Source organism: Talpa occidentalis, unplaced genomic scaffold (genome assembly GCF_014898055.3).
Source record: "Talpa occidentalis isolate TD23 unplaced genomic scaffold, MPIMG_talOcc4v2.1 talOcc4.11, whole genome shotgun sequence".
Taxonomy (NCBI): domain Eukaryota; kingdom Metazoa; phylum Chordata; class Mammalia; order Eulipotyphla; family Talpidae; genus Talpa; species Talpa occidentalis.
The window spans coordinates 3,260,268-3,280,096 of record NW_023601104.1 but is presented as its reverse complement, the minus strand read 5'-3'; the positions used below and the strand labels follow the sequence as shown (position 1 = coordinate 3,280,096).

Sequence of the window (19,829 nt, the reverse complement as noted above, 5' to 3'; positions counted from 1 at the left end):
TTCCTGGAGATGGAGGGATCAGCCCAGGGAGGAAGAAAAATAATTCCTATGAAATGTACCCCAGTCAGTGCTGCTGCAAATGTGCCTGAGGACTGAGGGAACGTTCTGGAGCGAGCTGTGAGGATGGTGAGGAGCAGGGGCGGGGGGAGTGGGGGAATGCTGTGTGGGGAGGTCACAGAGGGGAGGGGCAAGGAGGGGCTGGGGACTCCAGGGCAGGGTGCAGAGGCTTCCTGTGGGAGCCAGAGGGATCCTCCAGTTCTTCACCGGCCCTTTCCCGAGCAGCCGAGTGGCTGGACCTTTGGCAGGCGCTGGGGTGAGGAAGTGAGCGAGCACCAGGTGCAGCTCCCTCTGGGGCAAAGAATATGCCCACAGCCACGTCACGTCATGGCAACGACAGGAGGGGGGCATAAGGTTCAGGGCGAGGAGCAGAGGGTGACAGGGCTATTAATTTGGTGGCATGGGAGGACCTTTCTGGGGAGCCAGCCTTTGAACAACTCTAGAAAAGAGCACAAAATAGGGGTACAGAGTACCCCCTCCAGGTGGGAGCAGGTGATGTGCAGTGCTGGACACAACGAGCAGGGTGGAGACGTGGCTGGAGAAGTAGCCAGGGGCCAGCCACTGGCCCGCGTGCCGGTAGGGGTGCGCGAGAGCGAGGTGGAGAGAGGGGAAGGACAGAGGCAGAGGCCCGCTGTGGGTCAGCCTGGGAACAGGTCAGTGGGCTGGGCCTCCCGCCAAGGTTGCCGTCGGGGAGAAGACAGGCCTGCTCTCCGCTCCACCCACACCCAGGGAGCCACGCTCACAGCACCCCTGTCACCCACCCATGTGCGTGGAAACGCAGCACAGATGCACACGTGTGTGAACACAGACAGGCACGCAGCTGCCGGGTAGGGATGTAGGTATTCACTAGAAATTTTAGAAGGGCAGGACCGAACTTTAATCCAGTTCCACCACAGCACAGAAGAACCGAGGCCCAGAAGGGGGGTCACGTTGTGAAGTCCCCACACTTGGGCGATCTGGGAACATATGGATGTCCTCTGTGCCCCACCTCCCCGAGCTTGTGTGCACCCGCAAACATAGGCACCAGCAAGATGCCTCTGGAACCCCATCTTCTCAAGGACCAGGCCAGCCTCCGCCTGCAGGAGACTCAGAGGCTTCAACATGTCCTGCCAGGAGTCTGCTGAGCTTCCTCCCGCTTATTCCAACAAGCTGCTTAGAGACGGGTTGAGATCCAGACCGGCCGGCCCCTCTGGGCCCTGTGGCCAGGGCTCGGCGAGAACAGCTGGCCGCACATCTGAGCCCCACTGTTTCCTTCCTCTTGGGGCTATTCCAGCCTCCTCCAGATTCCTCTCCTCTCCCTCGGAGGCTTGCTGCCCTCCTTTACTTTCTGTCTTTACTCTCTGTCGACTGGCGCTGGAGGCCCAGGGCCTTCCTCCTCCTCTCCCGCCTGCCCTCCCCCCCACCCGTTTCTCCACCTCTGGTCTCTCTCCAGTTCTCGCCCTGCTGAGCTCTGGACCTCCCACTCCATTTGCTTTCTCTCTCTCTCTCTCCAGGATCTTTTTTTGCCTTCCAGGAAAAGCTGACGTGGCAGTCAGCAGCCCCCAGGTCGCTGGAGTGGGGCCTCTTTGGGGTGGGAGAGTCCCAGCTGAGCAGGACCCAGAAGGCGGGATTGGCCGCCAGGGCGGAGGCGGAGTTGGTAGGAAGGGGAGGAGGAAGGGCTGGGCCTCTGAGGGTTGAGGAAGGGGGAGCAGGAAGAAAAACTGGGGGAAGAAGTGAGCATCCCCTCCTGTGCTGTGGTGACCAACAGCCCTCGTTTGCATGGGACTGTCCAGATTTTAGCTCTGAAAGTCCATGCCCCCTAAAACCCCTCAGTTCTAGGCAAACCTGTTGGTCACTTTACCACAAGCTACTCTGAAGCCCACAGGAGCAGGACCAGGGCTGCAGGAGGGGACCCCAAGCCTGGGCCCTTAGTCCCCCCGCATCCATTCTTCCTTCCACTGCTCGGGGCTGCTGAGGACCCCAGGGAAGGGGGAGCGGCTTGAAGGTCTGAGAGGAACGCTCCAGGCCTGGGCATCTAGGCCTCCATCTGTATTCTGGGACAGTTAAGAACTGCAAGGGCTCCACCTACTCCCCGAGGGCCCCATCTCCAGGACTGAGTCAATCTTGGGGTGGGGTTGGGACAGAGAGGAATGAGTTTCTGAGCCTTGAGGAGGAAGGGGAGCATCCCTCTGGCTTGTCTCAGGCCTGCTTGAATTTTCTCCTGTGGGATGAGCCTTTCAAGGGAACTTTTGGGGGAGTGGAGGACTATCTAAGAGGCAACCGGCCCCTTAGTGAGCCTCACCCATCTTGAAAGGTGTGTGACTAGCTGGGAGGTAGAGACGCCTGCTCCTCCTCGGGCTCCACGGGGTGGCCCTGGTGTCCCCCTGTGAAATGCCTTGGAGGATGGGATGGTTCCTAGCTGAGGCCCCCTGGGCGCTGGTGGTCCTTGCTCTGCCACCCTTCCTGATGGGGTTGGGGCATAGTTGCCCCTCAGCAGTAAGGGGATCTGGGCAGCTGGGGAGGAGAGAGCTGTTAGTGATGCGTTTCCATGGTGGTGGAGAGGGAGGGCCTGGTCTCTCTGATTTCTCCTGCCTTCACCCCATGACTTCCTCAGTGGGGTTTTGAGGGCAGCCTAATGTACATCTGCCATCAAAGTCTTCAGTGACCAGAAGTCGGGACCCAAGGGTGCCCCTTCCTGGGAAGGCTGGGTCTCCACGTGTGAGAAACAGTCGTAAAACATCCTGTCATGAGGAACCGCTCAGCCTTGGACCCATCCCTCCCCCTGTCTGGGCCCAGAGGCCCTGTCCGTAAAACAAAGAGGTGAAGAAGCTGACCCTAAAGCCCTTCTGTTTCCGGCATCGGGCTGCCTCGCCCATTCATCCATTCATTGACTCAAGAGATGTTTTCTGAGCTTCTCTGTGCCAGTGATGAACAGCCATTGAGAGGGCGAGACCCACCCCTCACCAGGCTTCTGCTCTAGCAGAGAGAAGCTCTCGTACTCAAGAGAGGTAAAGAAATCACTACAGATGACAGTTAGAACCATGAATAAAAAACAGGAGGTCTGTGAGGGCAATTAAAGGGGGACCCTATGTCTCAGAAGGGCTACTCTGATGAGGTGATGTTTAATGGAATCCTGACATGCTTTGCCGGGAGGCGCCAACCACAGCAGGAGGGGCAGAGAATAGGGAGATCTTCGCACTTTGACCCTGGTGTGCTTTGGAGGAGGGCAGGGTAAAAACTGAGCTCCAAGGAAGTGAGGTGTCCCCTATATGGGTAATAGTGGTTTATGGTCTGTGCCAAAGCAGAGGGAAGCCCCCCTCCACCAGGAAGTCCTCCCCGACTGGTTTATTGAGCCCTGGATATGTGGGCTTCTAGCCTCAGACTGATCCACCAAATTCAGAACTTTCCTAAAAATTCTCCAGCACAACAATGATGCCAGAGAGGGCTTCACCGGCGGTGGAATGGAGCTCAGGCTATAAGGATATCATCAGCATCAGCCTGGGTGGGGGTCATGCTCTGAGTCACTTTGCAGGGAGCACACTGTGCTTACCAGGACTTGTGTGCCCTTGCTCAGTGGCAGGGGACTGTACGTGAGACCAGCCGGGATGGGGGCCCCTTGGGGATGCCTTCAGCCTAAGCTACACCCGTTTGTCTTTGGCCTGCCAAGAGGGTAAATTGAGTCATGAGCAGAATTTAGTCAGTTACACAGAGAGAAAGGGAAGGCAGTGTGGGCGGATACCTGTAGGTGTATGTTATGCCGGACAAGATTATCCAGTCCACAAATTTCCATTCTGGGGGCTCGCTCATCTTTTTATCCTCCAGCTTTCTTGATTGGGGCTTCTTCCTTCTTACCACTCTACTCCCCTGGGCCCTCCAGGGAAAAAGTTTCAGTTATGGTCCCCTGGAGATACAGGCCCCTTTCATACATTGCTAGGAGTCCCGTGTCCAGAGAGGGCAAGGCTGCCCCCCAGTTATGCAGCACCTCTGGGGGGTGGGGGTCATGCTCTGAGTCACAGAGAGAATATTCGGCACTAGACTTTAGCCAAAAAGCCAAGAAACAACACAGAGAGCATATTCTGGAAGGAATGAGGCCCCTCAACCTCACCTCTGCCTGCCAGGTGGGCTGTCCTCGGTGACGGGTCCACCTCTGAGCCTCTGTGTTTCAGAATCCCAGCCAGGGAAGGCGGAGCCCAGCTGGCTCCTGTTCCAAGCTTTCTGCTGTGGCTTCTGCTCCCTGTCACCTCCCACCCAGCATGGGTCTGGAGCCTTGGCACCTTGGGACCTGCTTAGACAGTGAGGTGTGTTCAGAGCAGTCCAGTTGGGTCCAGTCTCGGACCCAACAGGACATGGGCCAGGGGGACGTGATTTCCTTACAAAACAGGACCAACACTGTGGCTTCTCATAGAGGCGCTGGGGCCTTGTGAGTGTTCGTACACTCTGGCCTTCTCAACTTTTCAATGAAACACATGCATCACCCACACAGACACACACAACCCAAACACACATCCAAACTCACACCTATCACCACTAAGTCTCCACAAACTCACACACAGACAGCCGCACACCTACACAAACACACACACTCAGACATTCCCAGACACACACAAATTCCCATACACAGGGTCTTGTACCCACAAGTACACAAACTCATCTGCACACATAGAGATATCGCACCCACACGCGTGTACACACAATGGGGATACACACCCGCTCAAACAATCCCGGCTTGGTGAACTCCCCCCCACTTTTTTATTCTTGTTTGAAGCGAGGTTAGAAGTCCCCTGCCTTCCATGAGATTCAGCCAGTTTCTCGCTTTTCCTCCATAAAAGCCCTTCTGGCCCCTTCTTTTCTTGGGTCCTGTCCAGATCATGCTGTGTCTTTAAGGAAGCTGAAGCTGCTAAAAGTGAGTGAGAGAGAGGGAGGGGGAAAAAAACCCCAAAAAATTTGGCATCTTTTCTCCCTCAAGTTTCTGGTGTCACTTATGAAACACGGGTCCTTGTTGCTGCAGAGAAGCGGTTGTTTTTCTGGACGGAGGGAACGCGGGCCTGGGCTCCTTCTCCAAACTCTAGCCTCCTCTCAGCAGAAGTCCTAGGCACCCTGTAAGGAGGGCAGGCGCAGGGCAGGGGCGGGCATGCCAACCCAAGGGGGTAGGTAGGGGCCAGGCTGCCCTTCTTCCAGCATCTTGGGCGTCCCCCGGTGCTCTCTACCCGCCCTGCAGACTCTCAAGCTAATTTTGTCCTTTGTTGCTTTTTGGGTCCATCTTAGAAGCGACTCAGCTACCAAGAAAGAGTACTTTGAAGGTAAGTCAGTGGGAGAAGGGGTGGTCTATTGCGCTCAGGGCCAAGCCCCTCGGGGCACGTCCTTGTTGGCTTGAGGAGCTGGGCCCCATCCCCTGCTGGGATCTGTCCAGGGGCATCTTGCCCCTCTGACAGCTGCAGCCTGGAATCTCAGCAGCGTTTTGGTTGAGCAAGTGGCCTCGCCCAAGCCAGCTGAGAGGTTGGGGGCCGGGGGTGGGGGGTGGGTTATTTAGGCAGCTGCCTGGTGTAGTTTGAACAGAACAGGCCACGGGTGTGATTCTATAGAAAGAGTCTGGTGTCTGCTGTGGTCACGGCCCATAGGAGCGGGAGGGGGGTGGGGCGGATGGGGGTGGTGTGCACTGCACAAGGAGCCTTGTCTGGACTAGGGCAAAGCATACCTATGGGGGGCTCTGGTGGGAGGGACTGCAGCCAGGATGTGGGAGGGCAGGAGGGAGGTTCTGTGAAGTGCTGGGGGAGGGGGCGGCTGAAAAGCAGATTTCAAGTCATAAAGTCAGCTAGAAGCTGTCCGGGCAGGGAGAGCTCTCTGCTGGGAGGAGGTGCTGGGGCTGCTTCTGTCCTGTCTTCGCCCAGCCTGGCTGCATGACCTCAGGCAAGTCCTGGTCCCTTGGGCCTCAGTTTCCCTTTCTGTGGAATGGGGGTAGTGGGCTAGGTGGCATGGGGTCTTAGCTGGGTTGTGTAGGGCATGGCCTTCTACTGGGGGAGGGCTCTGAACCGCGGTCCTGAGGGGGTGAGCTCCTTCCATGGGTCTTTGGGGTCACCCGGGTGCCTTGTCTGTCTCCACAGGAGCAAGGATGCAGGAGCTTTATCTGCTGTGCTGGGTGGTCCTCCTGGGCCTGGTGCGGGCCTGTCCCGAGCCCTGTGACTGTGGGGAGAAGTATGGTTTCCAAATTGCTGACTGTGCCTACCGAGACCTGGAGGCTGTGCCACCCGGCTTCCCGGCCAATGTAACCACGCTGAGCCTGTCAGCCAACCGGCTGCCAGGCTTGCCACAGGGCGCCTTCAGGGAGGTGATCCTGCTGCAGTCGCTGTGGCTGGCACACAATGAGATCCGCACGGTGGCCGCTGGCGCCCTGGCCCCTCTGGGCAACCTCAAGAGCCTGGACCTCAGCCACAACCTCATCTCCGACTTTGCCTGGAGTGACCTGCACAACCTCAGTGCCCTCCAGCTGCTCAAGATGGACAGCAACGAGCTGACCTTCATTCCCCGCGACGCTTTCCGCAGCCTCCGTGCCCTGCGTTCACTGCAGCTCAACCACAACCGCTTGCACTCGCTGGCCGAGGGCACCTTCGCGCCGCTCACGGCGCTGTCTCACCTGCAGATCAACGATAACCCTTTCGACTGTACGTGCAGCATCATGTGGTTCAAGACGTGGGCCCTGACCACGGCCGTGTCCATCCCGGAGCAGGGCAACATCACTTGCACTTCCCCCCACGTGCTCAAGGGCACCCCACTGAACCGCCTGCTGCCTCTGCCTTGCTCCGCGCCCTCCGTGCAGCTCACCTATCAGCCCAGCCAGGACGGCGCCGAGCTGAGGCCGGGCTTTGTGCTGGCGCTCCACTGTGACGTGGATGGGCAGCCGGCCCCCCAGCTCCACTGGCATATCCAGACGCCCGGTGGCACCGTGGAGATCACCAGCCCCAATGTGGGTACCGATGGGCGCGCCCTGCCCGGTGCCCTGGCCGCTGGCAGCCGGCCGCGCTTCCAGGCCTTTGCCAACGGCAGCCTGCTCATCCCCGACTTTGGCAAGCCGGAGGAAGGCACCTACAGCTGCCTGGCCAGCAACGAGCTGGGCAGCGCGGAGAGCTCGGTGAACGTGGCCCTGGCCACGCCGGGTGAGGGTGGTGAGGATGCCCTGGGGCACAGATTCCACGGCAAAGCGGCCGAGGGCAAGGGCTGCTACACAGTTGACAATGAGGTGCAGCCTTCGGGGCCTGAGGACAACGTGGTGATCATCTACCTCAGCAGGGCAGGGAGTCCTGAGGCTGCAGTAGCAGGAGAAGGGGTTCCCGGGCAGCGGCCCCGCCGCCTGCTCTTGCTGGGCCAGAGCCTCCTCCTTCTCCTTTTGCTCCCTTCCTTCTAAACTCGCCCCAACCTGGGCTGGGCTGGCGGCTCCAGAGCCTCCCCGGCTCCTCCCGGCCTCTGCTGCTGTAAGTACTGCAGAGCTCGCGGGGGCGGGGAGGGCCTCCACATCTTCCTACCTCCCCCCCTCATCTCTTCTGGAACACTCACCACCCCTAACTTCTAGACTTGCTCCAAGCTAGTGACTAGGACAGATCTGATCCCCAGATTTCCCACCTAAAGTGCTCACTGCTGCTAACCACGCTGCCCACGCTCCCTCGCTGGGCGGCACACTGCCGGGGCAGGGCATGTCCTAGACAACTGGTGGCGCCTCACTGGTGGGAATCCGGGTCCTGGGACTGATCAGGGGGTGAGGGCTGGGGGCAGGGTGCGGGCTGGGCAGGGAGGTAGGGCGCAGGCGCAGGCGCAGGAGAGATGGGTCGGATACAGGCTGTGGCTGCAGGGCCCGAAGCTCTCTGAGCTCCGGCCCCCCTAGTTGCTCTCTGCTGACTGGGGGCTCAGGAGTCTCTTTGTCTGAATCTCAGACAGGATCTGGGATGGGCCTTCATCTCCCCTCACCCTTACCCTCGGCCTGCGCTCCTCCACCCTGCACGCCAGCCCCTCCTTGCTCTCCAAGCATCCATCTGTAGCCTGCTGCTCCCAAGAGGCCAGTCAGCCTGGGGCCAGCAGAGAAATAAACAGCATTTCTGATGCTCTCCCATGTCTGCCTGGAGTTTTGTGTGTATCTGGGAGCCCTCAGTGGGGCACAGGACCAGGAGCTGCACCGTCAGGACGGCCAGCACCAGCGCCGGCCCACATGTGACAGGAGCCCTCGACCAGGGGGCAAGCAGGCTGGAGGGCGGGGCCGTGTGGGCGAGGACCGCCTGTTCCCTCTCTCCTGAAGAGCTCCTGCGAAATCAGGGGTTCGAGCCTCACCACCATTTCAGAGGCCTCCCTGGGGCACCCAGTGGCACTGAGTGGTCCTTTAGGCCAGCTGTGGCCTGAAGCTGCATTTTGGAGGGGGGCCTGGGTTGTGGCCCCTCTCCCCAGTCCTGCTCTTGGAAGAGATGTTAGGGAAGGGGGGAGAGTAAAAGGGCGGGGGCAGGGTGTGTGCAGATAAGGGGGGATGGGAACAGGGAAGGGACAGGACTGGGGAGAGAGAGGGGAGCGTGAGACCCAGAGAGACGGAGAAGGAACACATCTGAAGGAGCAGTCAGAGAAAATGAGTGGTGCTTTCTAGGAAGAAGTGGTGTTCTGGAGGCAAGTTTTTCCCTAGGAGTCTCTCCCGAAAGAGCAAGTAGTACTGGTCTGGAGGGGAGGTGCTGGCAGCAATCTCGGGGTTTCTTAGAATGGGAACCGTGAGAGTGGGGTCAGAACCTGGAGCTGCAGAGCCCCTTATCTGTGCAGAGTCAGAGATGTCTCCCTACTGCTGTGGCCCTTTCAAAATCTGGGAGTCCACATGGACAAGACCCGTGGGAGGGGCTCTGCAACCTCAGCCCAGAGCCCCACAATGGCCGAACCCAGCAACTCAGAGGCAGGGAGGCCAAGGAGCCTGGGGGCTGACTAGACCCCTTCCCCATCCTCCTGTGTGTAGAGCCTCCCTGCCCCTCAGGCCATGGTCACCCTGGAGCTGCTGCTGAGCTGGTGTCACCAGCAGCCAGTCAAGGATGGCTGCACAGCTGGCCTCTGAGGGCAGGGTGGAGCCCAGTCCCTGTGCCGCGCTGCCTGTGGTAAGTTGCTCTCTCTCTCTCTCTCTCTCTGGGCTTCAGTTTCCTGAGGTGACGGACAATGGGGTAGGACATTGAAATGCTTAAGGGTCCAGTCCACGATGATAGCCGAGTCTTGATCATCCTACCCCCTGGCATCTCTCGCTCCATTCACAGCTGAGCAGGCTTGGATCAAGTTCCCCAGCCAGGCTCATGGTCCCTTGGACTGGCTCTCTCATGTCACCCACCCTTTTCCACCTTGCTTGGGATGCTTTAGCAACTGTCCCCTTAATGCTCTGGGATGTGTCTTCCTCTGTGCCTTCACTTATGCTGCTCCCTTGGTCTGGACACCCTTTCCCTGCTCATTTGACTAAATTAGCTTTCCAGACTTGGCTCAGGCACCACCTCCTCCAGAAAGCCTTCCTAGATGCCCTCTCCTCATCTGGATCAGGTCGCCTCCTCTGGCTCACAGCCCCCCTGGTGCCCGGTGTCCCAGCCTGGTTACGCCCATTGTGACTATTTCTTGTGTAGGACAGAGACCCAATCTGCCTTCCCGTCCCTGTGACCCTGTCAGTCCCCAACACAGGGAGGGCCAGGAAGACAACTTTCAACAGGCTGCTGTGGAATCAGTTTGCCCTCCTGAGGAATGGACCCCCGAATCCGTCTCCACACCCCTGCTAGCGGCCCTTCCTCTCTGCACTCGCAGGCACAGCCCCCACCTTCACACCTTGACCCGTATTACTTCCCCATCTCCTGAAATCTCTCTTCCTCCCTACATCTTGTCATTTCTTAAGACCAGACTAAGTCTTCCTTCCAAAGCCAATGCCCACACCACTCGGGGGTGACATCATGGGGCCTCCTGTCCACCACCCAAAGGGGAGCAGAGATGGGGCCCCGCCCACTGCTCAGCCCAACGTGTGACTGGACCACCCCACCCCCACCCAAGCCTCATGACATGCTGATTTACTGAGTGTGGCCCGTTTTCCCTGCGCCCCTCTCTCCAAGGAGGACTGTTTCTCAAGGACAAGTTTATTACGCGGAATACACTCACCTCTTTCATAATACCTAAAGACACACCAGCTACAAAAATATCTGACTCTCAAGTGTGGGCAGCTCAGGGTGTGGGTCCTGGTTGGAGCTGGGACTTTGCTGCTGGTGGGAGCACAGAGCTGCCTTGCAGGCCAAGAGGCCCCCAGAGAGGAGAGGGCGGAGTGGGAGGAGAGACAGAATCCCTGCGTCTGGTCCCCGGTGGTGAGGCTGAGGGTGAAGCGGGGCTGAGCTGGAATTTGAGGCTTCCCCAGCCTGAATCACCTATTCCGCTCAGGAAGAGGCCCAGTGGCACAGCCAGCTTGGGGAGGGTGTGGCTCTCTTGGACCAAGGGCCTAAACCACTGATTGCTTTCTCCAGAGTCCTCACTTTATAAGGCTAATGAGGCAGACTAGAGTCTTCCCAAGGCTGGTAGTCCAGACACACCTCCACCCAACTCCTGGCTCAGAGCCCCTGGCCTCTGGGACTGGGTACTGGGGCGCTGATCCTGGGGGAGCTGTTGGCAGAGCTGGTGCTAAGCAGAGAGGCAGCCATGTTTGGGGAGATGCTAGGAGAGCCAGGCAGGGAAGCCCCCAGTACAGATGAAGACAAGGTGGCTGGGCCTTAAGCATCCTTAGGACTGGGCACCTAAGAGGGCCGGCTTCCGGAAGGCTTGCAGGGCTGGGTTGTGCAGCAGCGTGTAGGCCAGACCCCAGCGGGCTCTGCCTCGGTGGGCCCTGGACCCAGCTGCCTTGGCTGTAGTGTCTTTCGTCTGCAGCAACAGCATTCCTGGGAGGGAGAGACCTTTTGTGAGTCACTCAACAAACCCCTAGGCTAGACCCCTACCACCCAGACGTGAGCAGAGTCTAAAAAACCCATGTATAGTATGAGAAGTTGCTTATAGAGTTGGGGAAAGAGTGTGGCTACATGGGGCCTCCCTCGTGGTGCAAGGGGTTAAGACGTAACTAATGAAGCTGTCCCCAGCCACTGCAGCATGAGTTCGATCCCCGGCCAGGGAACAAACCACATGGCACAGCAGACCTCTCCTGGCTCGTCCCTGCTCCCCTCAGCAGTGTGTTTCAGTCATTCTGCCTGTTCTGCTCCCCGCTCTGTCTCTGGTGGATCCTCTCACCCCCACACTTCTGGCCTGTGCTCCAGCTCTTGTATGCATAAATAAATAAATCTTTAAAAAAATAGAAGAGTGGGGGCTGCAGCGAGACCTCTGCCACGGCTGGGGATGTCATCCTGCAGGTGGCAGACAGAGAAGGAGAAGGATGAGGCCTGTGGCAGGACAGGAGGCAGCTCAGGGGCCTGTCCTTCCGCAGCAGTGGGAAAGTGGGGGGCATGCTTCTGGGGGTGGGGGACAGCAGAGTCCCTTAGAAAGACAGCGATTTACCCCTCTGCGGAGGTGGGATGTGTGCTCACATGTGGAGAGAGAGAGAGAGAGAGCGCACTAGCATGGAAAAAGTGACCCCGAGATAGAGCTAGACCAGGGAAACTTTCCCTGCCTCCCTCCCACAGGCAGCCGAGAGAGGAAGGCAGCATTTTCCTGGCATGGCCCCTGGCCCGCGGTGGGGTGGGAGGGGCAAGCCGCCTTCCTGGGAGGAGCTGGCTGGCTTCAGCGCTCGGTTCGGGGTGGAATGTGCACCTTCTTCCTCCTCCAGCCTGGGGCCGTCCTGGGGCGCTGCCGCGAGCCGGGGCCTCTGCAGGAGCAGGGCGCAGAAGGCGGTCACAGCCGGATGAGACTGGCTGACCTCTATCTTCAAGAAGTTGCAGTACGTGTGGTAGCCTGGGGGGGCGGGCGGGGGTAGTGCTGGGGGACGAGGGCCACCAGCAGGCCAGAGGCCCCAGAGGACCCCAACACATACCCAGGGCACCCTGCACCCCCTGCCTGTCGGCACGGGCAGTACACACGGGCACACGGGCCATGCTAGACGCACTGCAATGCACATGTCCCCGCCCGTGGTGACAGGCACCTCCCCAGCCAGGCTAGGTCAGGACAAGCCCTCCGTCACTCAGTCGCTGAGCAGCCGGCCCTGGCTCCTGCCCAGGGACCTTACCAGGGTCGAGGGTGGTGGCTCTAGGGGGCAGCAGGCCGAGGTCCATCTGGCCCAGGTGGACAGCGTTGTAGAGGGCAGACAGGAGCACCCGCCCGGCAGCCACCAAGGCGCCCACCAGCACGTTGATGGGGAAGAGAAGAAAGGTGGTGGCATAGAGCGCTCGCCTGGGGAGAAGGAGAGGCTGAGGCCCTGCACAGAGCCCTCCCAGGTCAGGCCTCAGTGTCCACAGCTGCTGGGCATTTATTGAGTACCTCCTGTTTACTGCGTACCTGTGTACCTGCCCTGTGCTCGGTCCCCTCTCTCACCCCACTCTCTCACCCTCATGGGGGACTGGCCGTGTCACCCCCTTCTGCAGAAGGGAAGCCGGGGCCCTGAGAATTTTGTGACTTAGTTACAAATGAAGGGTTCTGAGCTAGTCAGTGGCAGGGCTGGGGTTTAAATTCAGGTCCACTGGATCATTCTGAGACCTCACAGTGTCCCCCTCCCTCCTGTGGGTCCTAATCCACTGACTCCGAGTCCCTCCTGAGGCAAGTTTCTCCCATAGCCTTGCCATCGGACACGGAAAGAGCGCTTCTGTTAACCTCCCTCCTGCAAAGGAAGATTCTGTGGTTTTGAGGGATCAGAGGCTCCAGGGGAGAGCACTGCCTGTCCCCAAAGCAGAGAGAGCTCATCAGGGTATTTTGGACTCTATGGCAGATAAACAGAGGTATTTGGGAGGAGGCTGCACCCCTGCCTCTTTCTCTGGAGACAAGGCAGGTTCTCCTCACTGCCTGCTGCTCTCCCTGAGAGAAAGGAAGAGATGGCAGTGGAGGGATAAGATCACAAAAGGAAAGACACTTGAAGAAGAGCCTGACGGCCCGAGGAAGCCACAGCCCAGAAGTTGGCTTACCGATTGGTCAGCTCTGGGCGTCCATGGTGCGTGTCCAGGAAGACCCACTGGGCTGCCATGTTCTGCAGCATCACAGCCAGGACCAAGGTCAGCCAGAAGGGCCTGCAGGTGGGGTGGGGTGGGTTTTACATTAGCAGACCTCCGGGAAGGGGTCCCCGAGCCCTCGGCCCCTCGCCTCTCTTACCACGAGAACTCCAGGGAGCGGAGGAGCAGGAGGTCCCTGCCATGGAGCATGGGCATGAACACCAAGAAGGCGAGGGTCACGGTCCCCAGGAAGAAGATGATCTGCTGTACCAGGAGCCCTGCCAGGGTAGGCGGAGCAGGGGAGGCCACCAATGTCAGGGTCTGCGGGACCCAGCCTACCCCCCCACCCCCCCGGGAGCCTCGGGGCTTTGGAATTGGCCTGGCCTGCCTTTAGGTCACTGCTAGGCCACTGCCTGCTGTGAGAGGTGAAATTCTTTACCTCTCTGGGTCTTGGTTTCTTCCCCTCTAATGTGGGAATGGCGGCCCTGACCTGGGAGGGCTGCTCTGAAGATCCAAAGAGATAATGTCTGGGCAACTCTCTGCAAACCATAGAGTGCTTTGCAAACCTTATTTCTCCCCGATTGCTCTTGAATCCCTCCGGACAAGACTGCTTATAAAATGAATGTTTGCATTCCTCGTGCTAGGGCCTGGCCCGGGGCAGGTGCTTGAAGGTGGTCAGTTGAAACCACCGGCTAATTGTTTACCCGGGATAATGTGCACAGAAGGGCTTGGGCGGTCTAAAGTTTACCAAGATGAGGAATTACCGCTTCTAGTAATTCCTCTAAGCGCTAATCACCCTTCTCCTCCTCCCCTGTGGAGGCGAGCCACAGAGAGGGAAAGCAGGCCTTGCTTTAGCAACACTGGCCCCAGCCCCTTCATACTCAGAGGGCTTTACTGACCGCAGGGCCCAAGGGGAGAACTGGGGCGGGAAGGGGTCCTAGAAGTTAAACTAGCCAAGGGGTCCTGGAAGTTGCCTCAGTCAGACTCCCTCAGGGCAGCAGTTTGACCATGACTCTGCTTACATACCCCCAGTGACAGGGATCTCATCACCTGAGGCAGTGGTGGCGTGGCCTCCCCTACACAGCAGGAATGTGTCTCAGGAAATTCCCACCTTTGGGACCTGGGCCTACCCTCTGTCTAAACACCTGGCGGCTCCCAGGTCCAAGCTTTCATGAGGGGTCTCCTGCTCTCATCAGAGTGAGCTGGCTGAGGAAGGCCAGGTGCCCCACCCCGCCTCCTGCTTTTCACCCAAAGACAGATACAGCAGACACCTGGGGCAGCCAAAACCTGCTGGGATCTCTCCCCTCCCCCACTGGGACCCCGTCTGGGGTTGGTGGAGGCCAGGGGCTCTGGATAAGGGGGCGCTTACCGAGGCAGGTAAAAGCAGTCTGGTAAGCACAGAAGCTCATCCAACAGAAGATGGCATGGCGGGAGGGGTGGAGGCTCTGGGGCAGAGGACCCAGGTCCAGGGGGGCCCCTCGGTGCAGAGCCTGCAGGTTGGCCCTGGGTGGGGGTGAGGAAGGCGGGGACTTCAGGGAGCAACACACGCACCCTAAATTCCTCCTCTGGACCAACCCCTGACTGAACTCCCAGTCTCAGTACAACCCGCAGCCCTGGGCAGGGCAAGTCCAGTGGAGGCCGCTAACCCAAGCTGGGAGGCCAGAGAGGGCTTCGGAAGAGGTGATGGCCCAGCAGTCTTAAAGGGTGAGGAAGAGTAAGATGAAAGGGTGAGAACGGGGGAGGGAGGCATCGAGGGAGACAGGCAGGAGACTCAACCTGAGCCAAGTCAGGGCAGTGAGAAACAACAGCAGGAAAAGAAAGAGACAGGCAGCTCAGCCGTGAGGGCAGCGCAGCCCCTCGGTGCCCAGGTCCCAGGAGGGTAGAGGCTTAGGGGCCTAGAATATCAACTGAAGCAGGACCCTGAGGTGTGACAAATGCACAGTGACTGTGAACCAGTTCTCTGACATTGTTAAGCGCCTGGACTTCCCCTTTCGCACCCACCCTGTTCTCTTCTAGAACCTTCTTTTCCTCTTTGCTCAAAATCCCTCAGTACTTCTTATCACTCATCACAAAGGACACATTCATTCTCCAACCTAGAGGAACCACAGGCCGCCCCTCCTTCCCCCAGCCCCTGGCAGCTGGGCCTGCAGAGCCTCTCCCTCCCTCCAGCTCCAGACTCCTCTCTACCCCCAGGGCCCGAGCTCAGGGCTCCAGGCTGTAGGACTCACCTCTTCCCACAACTGCACCGGGGATTCTGAGCCTGCCACTAACCTGTGTGTCACCAGCGAGCGGATCAGCATGAGGAAGGTGAGCGAGCAAGACAGGACCAAGGCAGAGATGTAGCAAACTGGAGAGGCAGAGAGGGAGCAAAGTCGGAGATCAGGGCCTGCAGGGGCTCCTGGGTGCCTCCAAGCCCTGCCTGGTGTTGACAGCCTTGGCCACCGATGACCAGGGGGAGGAGAGGCCACCACTGAGGCTGCAGACCCGGCCTTCATTCTGGTCTTGTGCTTCCGCTAGGATTCCCAGTGAGAGACTCCATCCAAGCTGGCAACTGCCCTCACCTCCTCCACTTCCTAGGCATGTGGCCTTAGGGAAGGGGCACTTCCTCTCCCCTAGCTCAGCTGCTCATCCAGGCACTCTGCTAGGCTGGTCCTCTCCCAGCATGACAGGAGCCAGAGAGCCCCACCTGTGCCCACGTGGCCTCTGCTCAGGGCACAGAGAATGCGAGCGCACGTCAGCTTGGCCTGAGTCCATCAGAATGTGGAGGTGGCCACTGCTACCCATCAAGGGGAGGGCCTCACCCTCTCTTCCCCACCCCCCCTCCCATGCGCACAGGTCATAACTTCCCAGCAGCCAGGCGAGAACGCAGGACCTGCTCTCACCAAGCCTGGTAGTTTAGCAAAGCAGGGGCAAAGCGCAAGCCCCTCCCACTCTGCGTCCTCATCCAGCCTCACTCCGCACCCTCACAGCAACCCCACAGGAGAGGCACCGGGTCCACCAGGGAACTGAGGAAGTGACTACTGCCAAGAAATGCCGCGGGGAGACGTGCAGTCCTCTCCCAGCAGACCCAGGATGTGCCCCGTTCCTACACCTGAATTCCCCAGTGAGTCTGGGGAGGTGTTCCTGGTTCCTGTGTTCCCCCACTTCCTCCAGAGACTCAGGAGGGGAGCGAACACACCCAGCCACAAGGACTGGAGAAGGGGTCAGTCCTGGCAGCACGTTAGGGTCACTTGGAGCTGTTAACACCTCCCATGGCCCAGGCTGCACCCCGGGGCCAACTAAATAAAAATTTCTGGGTGTGTGACCCTGACTGTAGCCTTCATGAAAGTACACTCGGTGATTCCCAGGTGCAGTGAAGGTTGAGGGCCACTGCCCTGGCGGCTTCCAGAGACAGAACCCCCAGGACTTATTTCAATCAGCAGTTGAATGAAATCAACCAAGCAGGCACATACAGCTTGTCTCCGCCAGTAGTTCTGGAACTTGGGCTTGTATTAGGGTCGCAGAGGCAGGCCCCACTCTGAGGGTGCTGCAGTTCTGCATGTGGCTCGAGCCCCGGGATTTTAACAAAGTTACCAGGTGCTTCCCAGTCCCAGGAGGGTTGCTACAGAAACCTGGGGCCTCTGTCCCCGGCTCCCTCCTCCAGTGGCAGGAGGGGACAACATCGTTCAGAATTCTGGAGTGGGGGAAAACACTGGGCACAGACAGCTCCACTCTGCTCCATCTGTTCTTCCAGAGCCAGCTTTGCACCAGCAAAAGTGTGTCCTAGATTGCATTTCTACAGAGGTGAGGAGTCTACCCCTGGGCCCGCCCAGGTAAATGCATAGGTTAATGCAGTGTAAAGGGTTAGCAAGTCCCTGGGCCCTGTTGGGCTCTCCTTACTCGAAAGTGCCAAGGGTGTTAAAAGCAAACATGCAGGGGCCTCCCCTGGTGGCGCAGCGGTTGAGCTTGAGTGCTGGGCTGTGAAGCTGCCCGCAGCCTCTGCAGCGCCGGTTCGATCCCCGGCCGCCGGGCGAGGGTCCCACATGGCGCGCAGACCTCTCCTGCCGCCCGCTGCTCCCCTCAGCAGTGTACTTCATCAGTCTGCCTGTTCTGCTCCCCGCTCTGGCTCTGGTGAATCCTCTCACCCTCCCGCGCTTCTGACTATACCCAGTGCTTGTATAAATAAATAAATCTTTTGAAAAAAAAAAAAAAGCGAACATGCAGCTGTACTGCAGGCAGGGCCATCGAGTGAAATGAAGGAGCTTGCCCAAGGTCACCCAGCTTGGGAAGAAACAGGAATTCTGATCTACTCTGCCTGACTGGGTCTGAGGTTTCTGTGAATGACAGCAGGCTTATGCTTTTAGGGAAGCCCTAAAACAGGCTCTCAGATCTCAGAAGACTTTCGCTACCCTCGCAAAGAACAGACCAAGGGCCCCAAGCCCAGATCTAATCTCAGTTCCTCCCTTGGCTTGCTGAATTGCCATGGGCACATCTCAACCCTCCTGGGCCTCAGTTGTCCTACCCTGTAAAGTGGAAGAATAAACGCAGCTCTGTTTGGCCCCTGCATCCAAGAAGCCAAATGGGAGCATTTGCTCTTGGGAACTACAGTATGTGGATATAAATGTCAGGCGTGATGCAGAGAATCAGAGTCCGATGTCCCAGACATGTCAAGTCCTGTATCAGGGCCTCAAATTCCTGCTCTGTGAGACGGGAGCAATGCTGCTGACCCTTCAGGGCTGCTGAGAACGAGGCCTGAGCTTGGATGTGAGCTGACATGAGCTGCGGCTGCTCCTGCCTGTGGCTGCGCTTACAGCCAACTTGGAAAATCTTCCTGGAGATATTATTTTCAGCCCACCCAGAAGCTGTCACCTGTCCAGTTTCTAGCACTTGGCCACAGTTCCAGGGCAGCTTCTGGTATGGGAGTGGAGGAAGTCAGGAGGGCGGTGGAAGTGGGGGATCACGCCCACCCCATGCCCTGCCTGTCTCCATGCCCAGCACGTGCAGTTGGTGGGGCCAGGATGCTGTTAACCGTCAGGAACACCCACCAAGCAGTTCTGCTTCCACCGGCCATGCTGGCAGCCTAAGCTCCAACCACCGCATGTTACTCCTCAGGAACAGGGTGCCCATAGCAGCCTGGCACTCCTAAGTCAGAGGGTGTAGGCCTGTGACTCCTGGCTGCTGGGCTCTGTCTCTATGTGGTGGAAAGAGCCCCAGCGGGGGTGTCAGGAAGCTGCGCTCTTCCCTGGGCCCCGCTTCTGCCTTGCTGTGTCCCCCCCCTCGCCCCCCCGCAGGGTTGTCGGCAGGGCCTGGGAGGTGGGAGGTGGGGAGAGGGTAACAGCTCAGGACTGAAGGAGACATTAGACCACAGAGGGGAGGCTGGTATGGTTCCCTGGCTTGAGGCGCATGTCAAGGGAGGGAGGAGAAGGGAGGTGGCCTGGGAGGGCAGCCCTGGAGGAGAGAAAGCCTTGCCCTGCCAACCCCGCCTACCGGCCTGGGGATTAGCTCAGGGCCCAGCCCACCCTCCCACAGGAGGCCTCCTGGCTCCTCCCCCGCACTTGGCAAGAGCCCAGGGCTGTGTCCCCTCAGCTCACACATTCCATAGCCTTCCTCCTGTTGGTGCCCCGGGACCTGGCAAGGATGAGGGAGGCCGGGGTGGGGGTGGGAGACACCCAAGTGACAAGGCTCTGCCCTCTGGTCTCAGAGACTTGAAGCAGGAGGCTCCAGCTACCCCGATTCGGAGATGAGGCAATGGAGACTGAGCCAGGCTAGGACTGGCATGGATGCCTGGCTGTGGCTCCTCAGGGACTCCCGGACTTACCCTCCAGAGCCCACAGGTGGTGCCTCACCAGCTCCACCACCTCCTGCCTGTCATCCGAGAGCACGATGCCGAAGCCAGCCAGCATGTAGGACACGTCCGTGCTCACGCCTGCCCTCACCTTGTGGATGGCGGGCACGACGCCCACCAGCAGCAGCAGAGCCACCTGGAAGGGCACCAGGATCAGGGCTGCAGGGCCTGGCTGTGCTCACCCCAGGCATTCCCATCCCAAGAAAAGCGTCTTCCAGGCTGACGGGAGACCGCAGGGGAGACAGTGCCACCCCACACGGGCGGCCTCTGCGCGGTTGCCATCTGCTCTGCCCCTCAAGCAGCTGCCCAGGCCTCCAGCGCGTTAGCGACAGCCCTACGGCCCCCAGCCGCCAGGCCTGGTGTCAGGGTGCACCTGCGGACATGGGACTTTGGTCTAACAGGCCGCTAATAGCGCTCAGGCAGCACACCGGTGCCTCCGGCTCTCTCTCAATCACCTGTCTAAACTTCAGAATACAGAGCTCTCAATACTTCCATGTTGGAGACAGCAAAAGACCTTTGTTAGGGGGACCTGGATTCCACTTTTCATTACCCTGAGAGATTCGTTGCAGGATATTGACCAAGTCAGATTCACCCATCGGAGCCTCAATGTCTCCTGCTTGTAAAATGGAGCAAAATCATGACACCCACCAGGATTTTGTTTGTTGTTGCTTTTGAAAGGAAATGTAGGTGATGGGGGATTTAACCAACATAGACTAAATTCTCCCAACTGCCTAAAGAGGAAAGGAATTCTGTTTCCTCCCTCTGACCGCTGAGCTGATGGGCTCAGCAATGTTGAGTAGCTTGCCGGAGGGACATAATCAGCGCATGTTTATGTCACCCTAAAAGCTCTGCTTGGACGCTCTAGAAGCCCCACAAGAGCTCACACT

General features: G+C 58.8%; 2 protein-coding genes across 9 annotated transcripts in view; one reads left to right on the top strand and one right to left on the bottom strand.

Moving 5' to 3' along the window:
- Positions 1-82: 82 nt before the first annotated feature.
- Positions 83-8,160, top strand: ISLR (immunoglobulin superfamily containing leucine rich repeat). 4 transcript variants are annotated; one of them, XM_037502130.2, is made up of 3 exons: positions 83-126; positions 5,302-5,336; positions 6,138-8,160. In XM_037502130.2, the coding sequence occupies exon 3, from the start codon at positions 6,146-6,148 to the stop codon at positions 7,433-7,435; it is 1,290 nt and encodes a 429-aa protein (XP_037358027.1). In that variant the 5' UTR covers positions 83-126; positions 5,302-5,336; positions 6,138-6,145; the 3' UTR covers positions 7,436-8,160. The 4 variants fall into 4 exon arrangements, with proteins under 4 accessions (XP_037358027.1, XP_037358026.1, XP_037358025.1 ...); XM_037502129.2 differs by lacking the exon at positions 83-126 and adding an exon at positions 4,845-4,939; XM_037502128.2 differs by lacking the exon at positions 83-126 and adding an exon at positions 4,979-5,135.
- Positions 8,161-8,315: 155 nt separating this feature from the next.
- The window catches only part of STRA6 (signaling receptor and transporter of retinol STRA6), a 30,137-nt gene continuing 18,623 nt past the window's right edge, over positions 8,316-19,829 (bottom strand). For all 5 annotated transcript variants that reach the window (XM_037502124.2, XM_054700199.1, XM_037502126.2 and 2 more), the window contains exons 12-19: positions 18,916-19,078; positions 15,390-15,465; positions 14,488-14,621; positions 13,279-13,396; positions 13,095-13,196; positions 12,206-12,369; positions 11,794-11,934; positions 8,316-10,934 (exon numbers count right to left, since the gene is read on the bottom strand). In XM_037502124.2, coding sequence (XP_037358021.1) covers positions 10,780-10,934; positions 11,794-11,934; positions 12,206-12,369; positions 13,095-13,196; positions 13,279-13,396; positions 14,488-14,621; positions 15,390-15,465; positions 18,916-19,078 — 1,053 coding nt within the window. In that variant the 3' untranslated portion in view covers positions 8,316-10,779. The remainder of the gene's footprint in view (positions 10,935-11,793; positions 11,935-12,205; positions 12,370-13,094; positions 13,197-13,278; positions 13,397-14,487; positions 14,622-15,389; positions 15,466-18,915; positions 19,079-19,829) is intronic.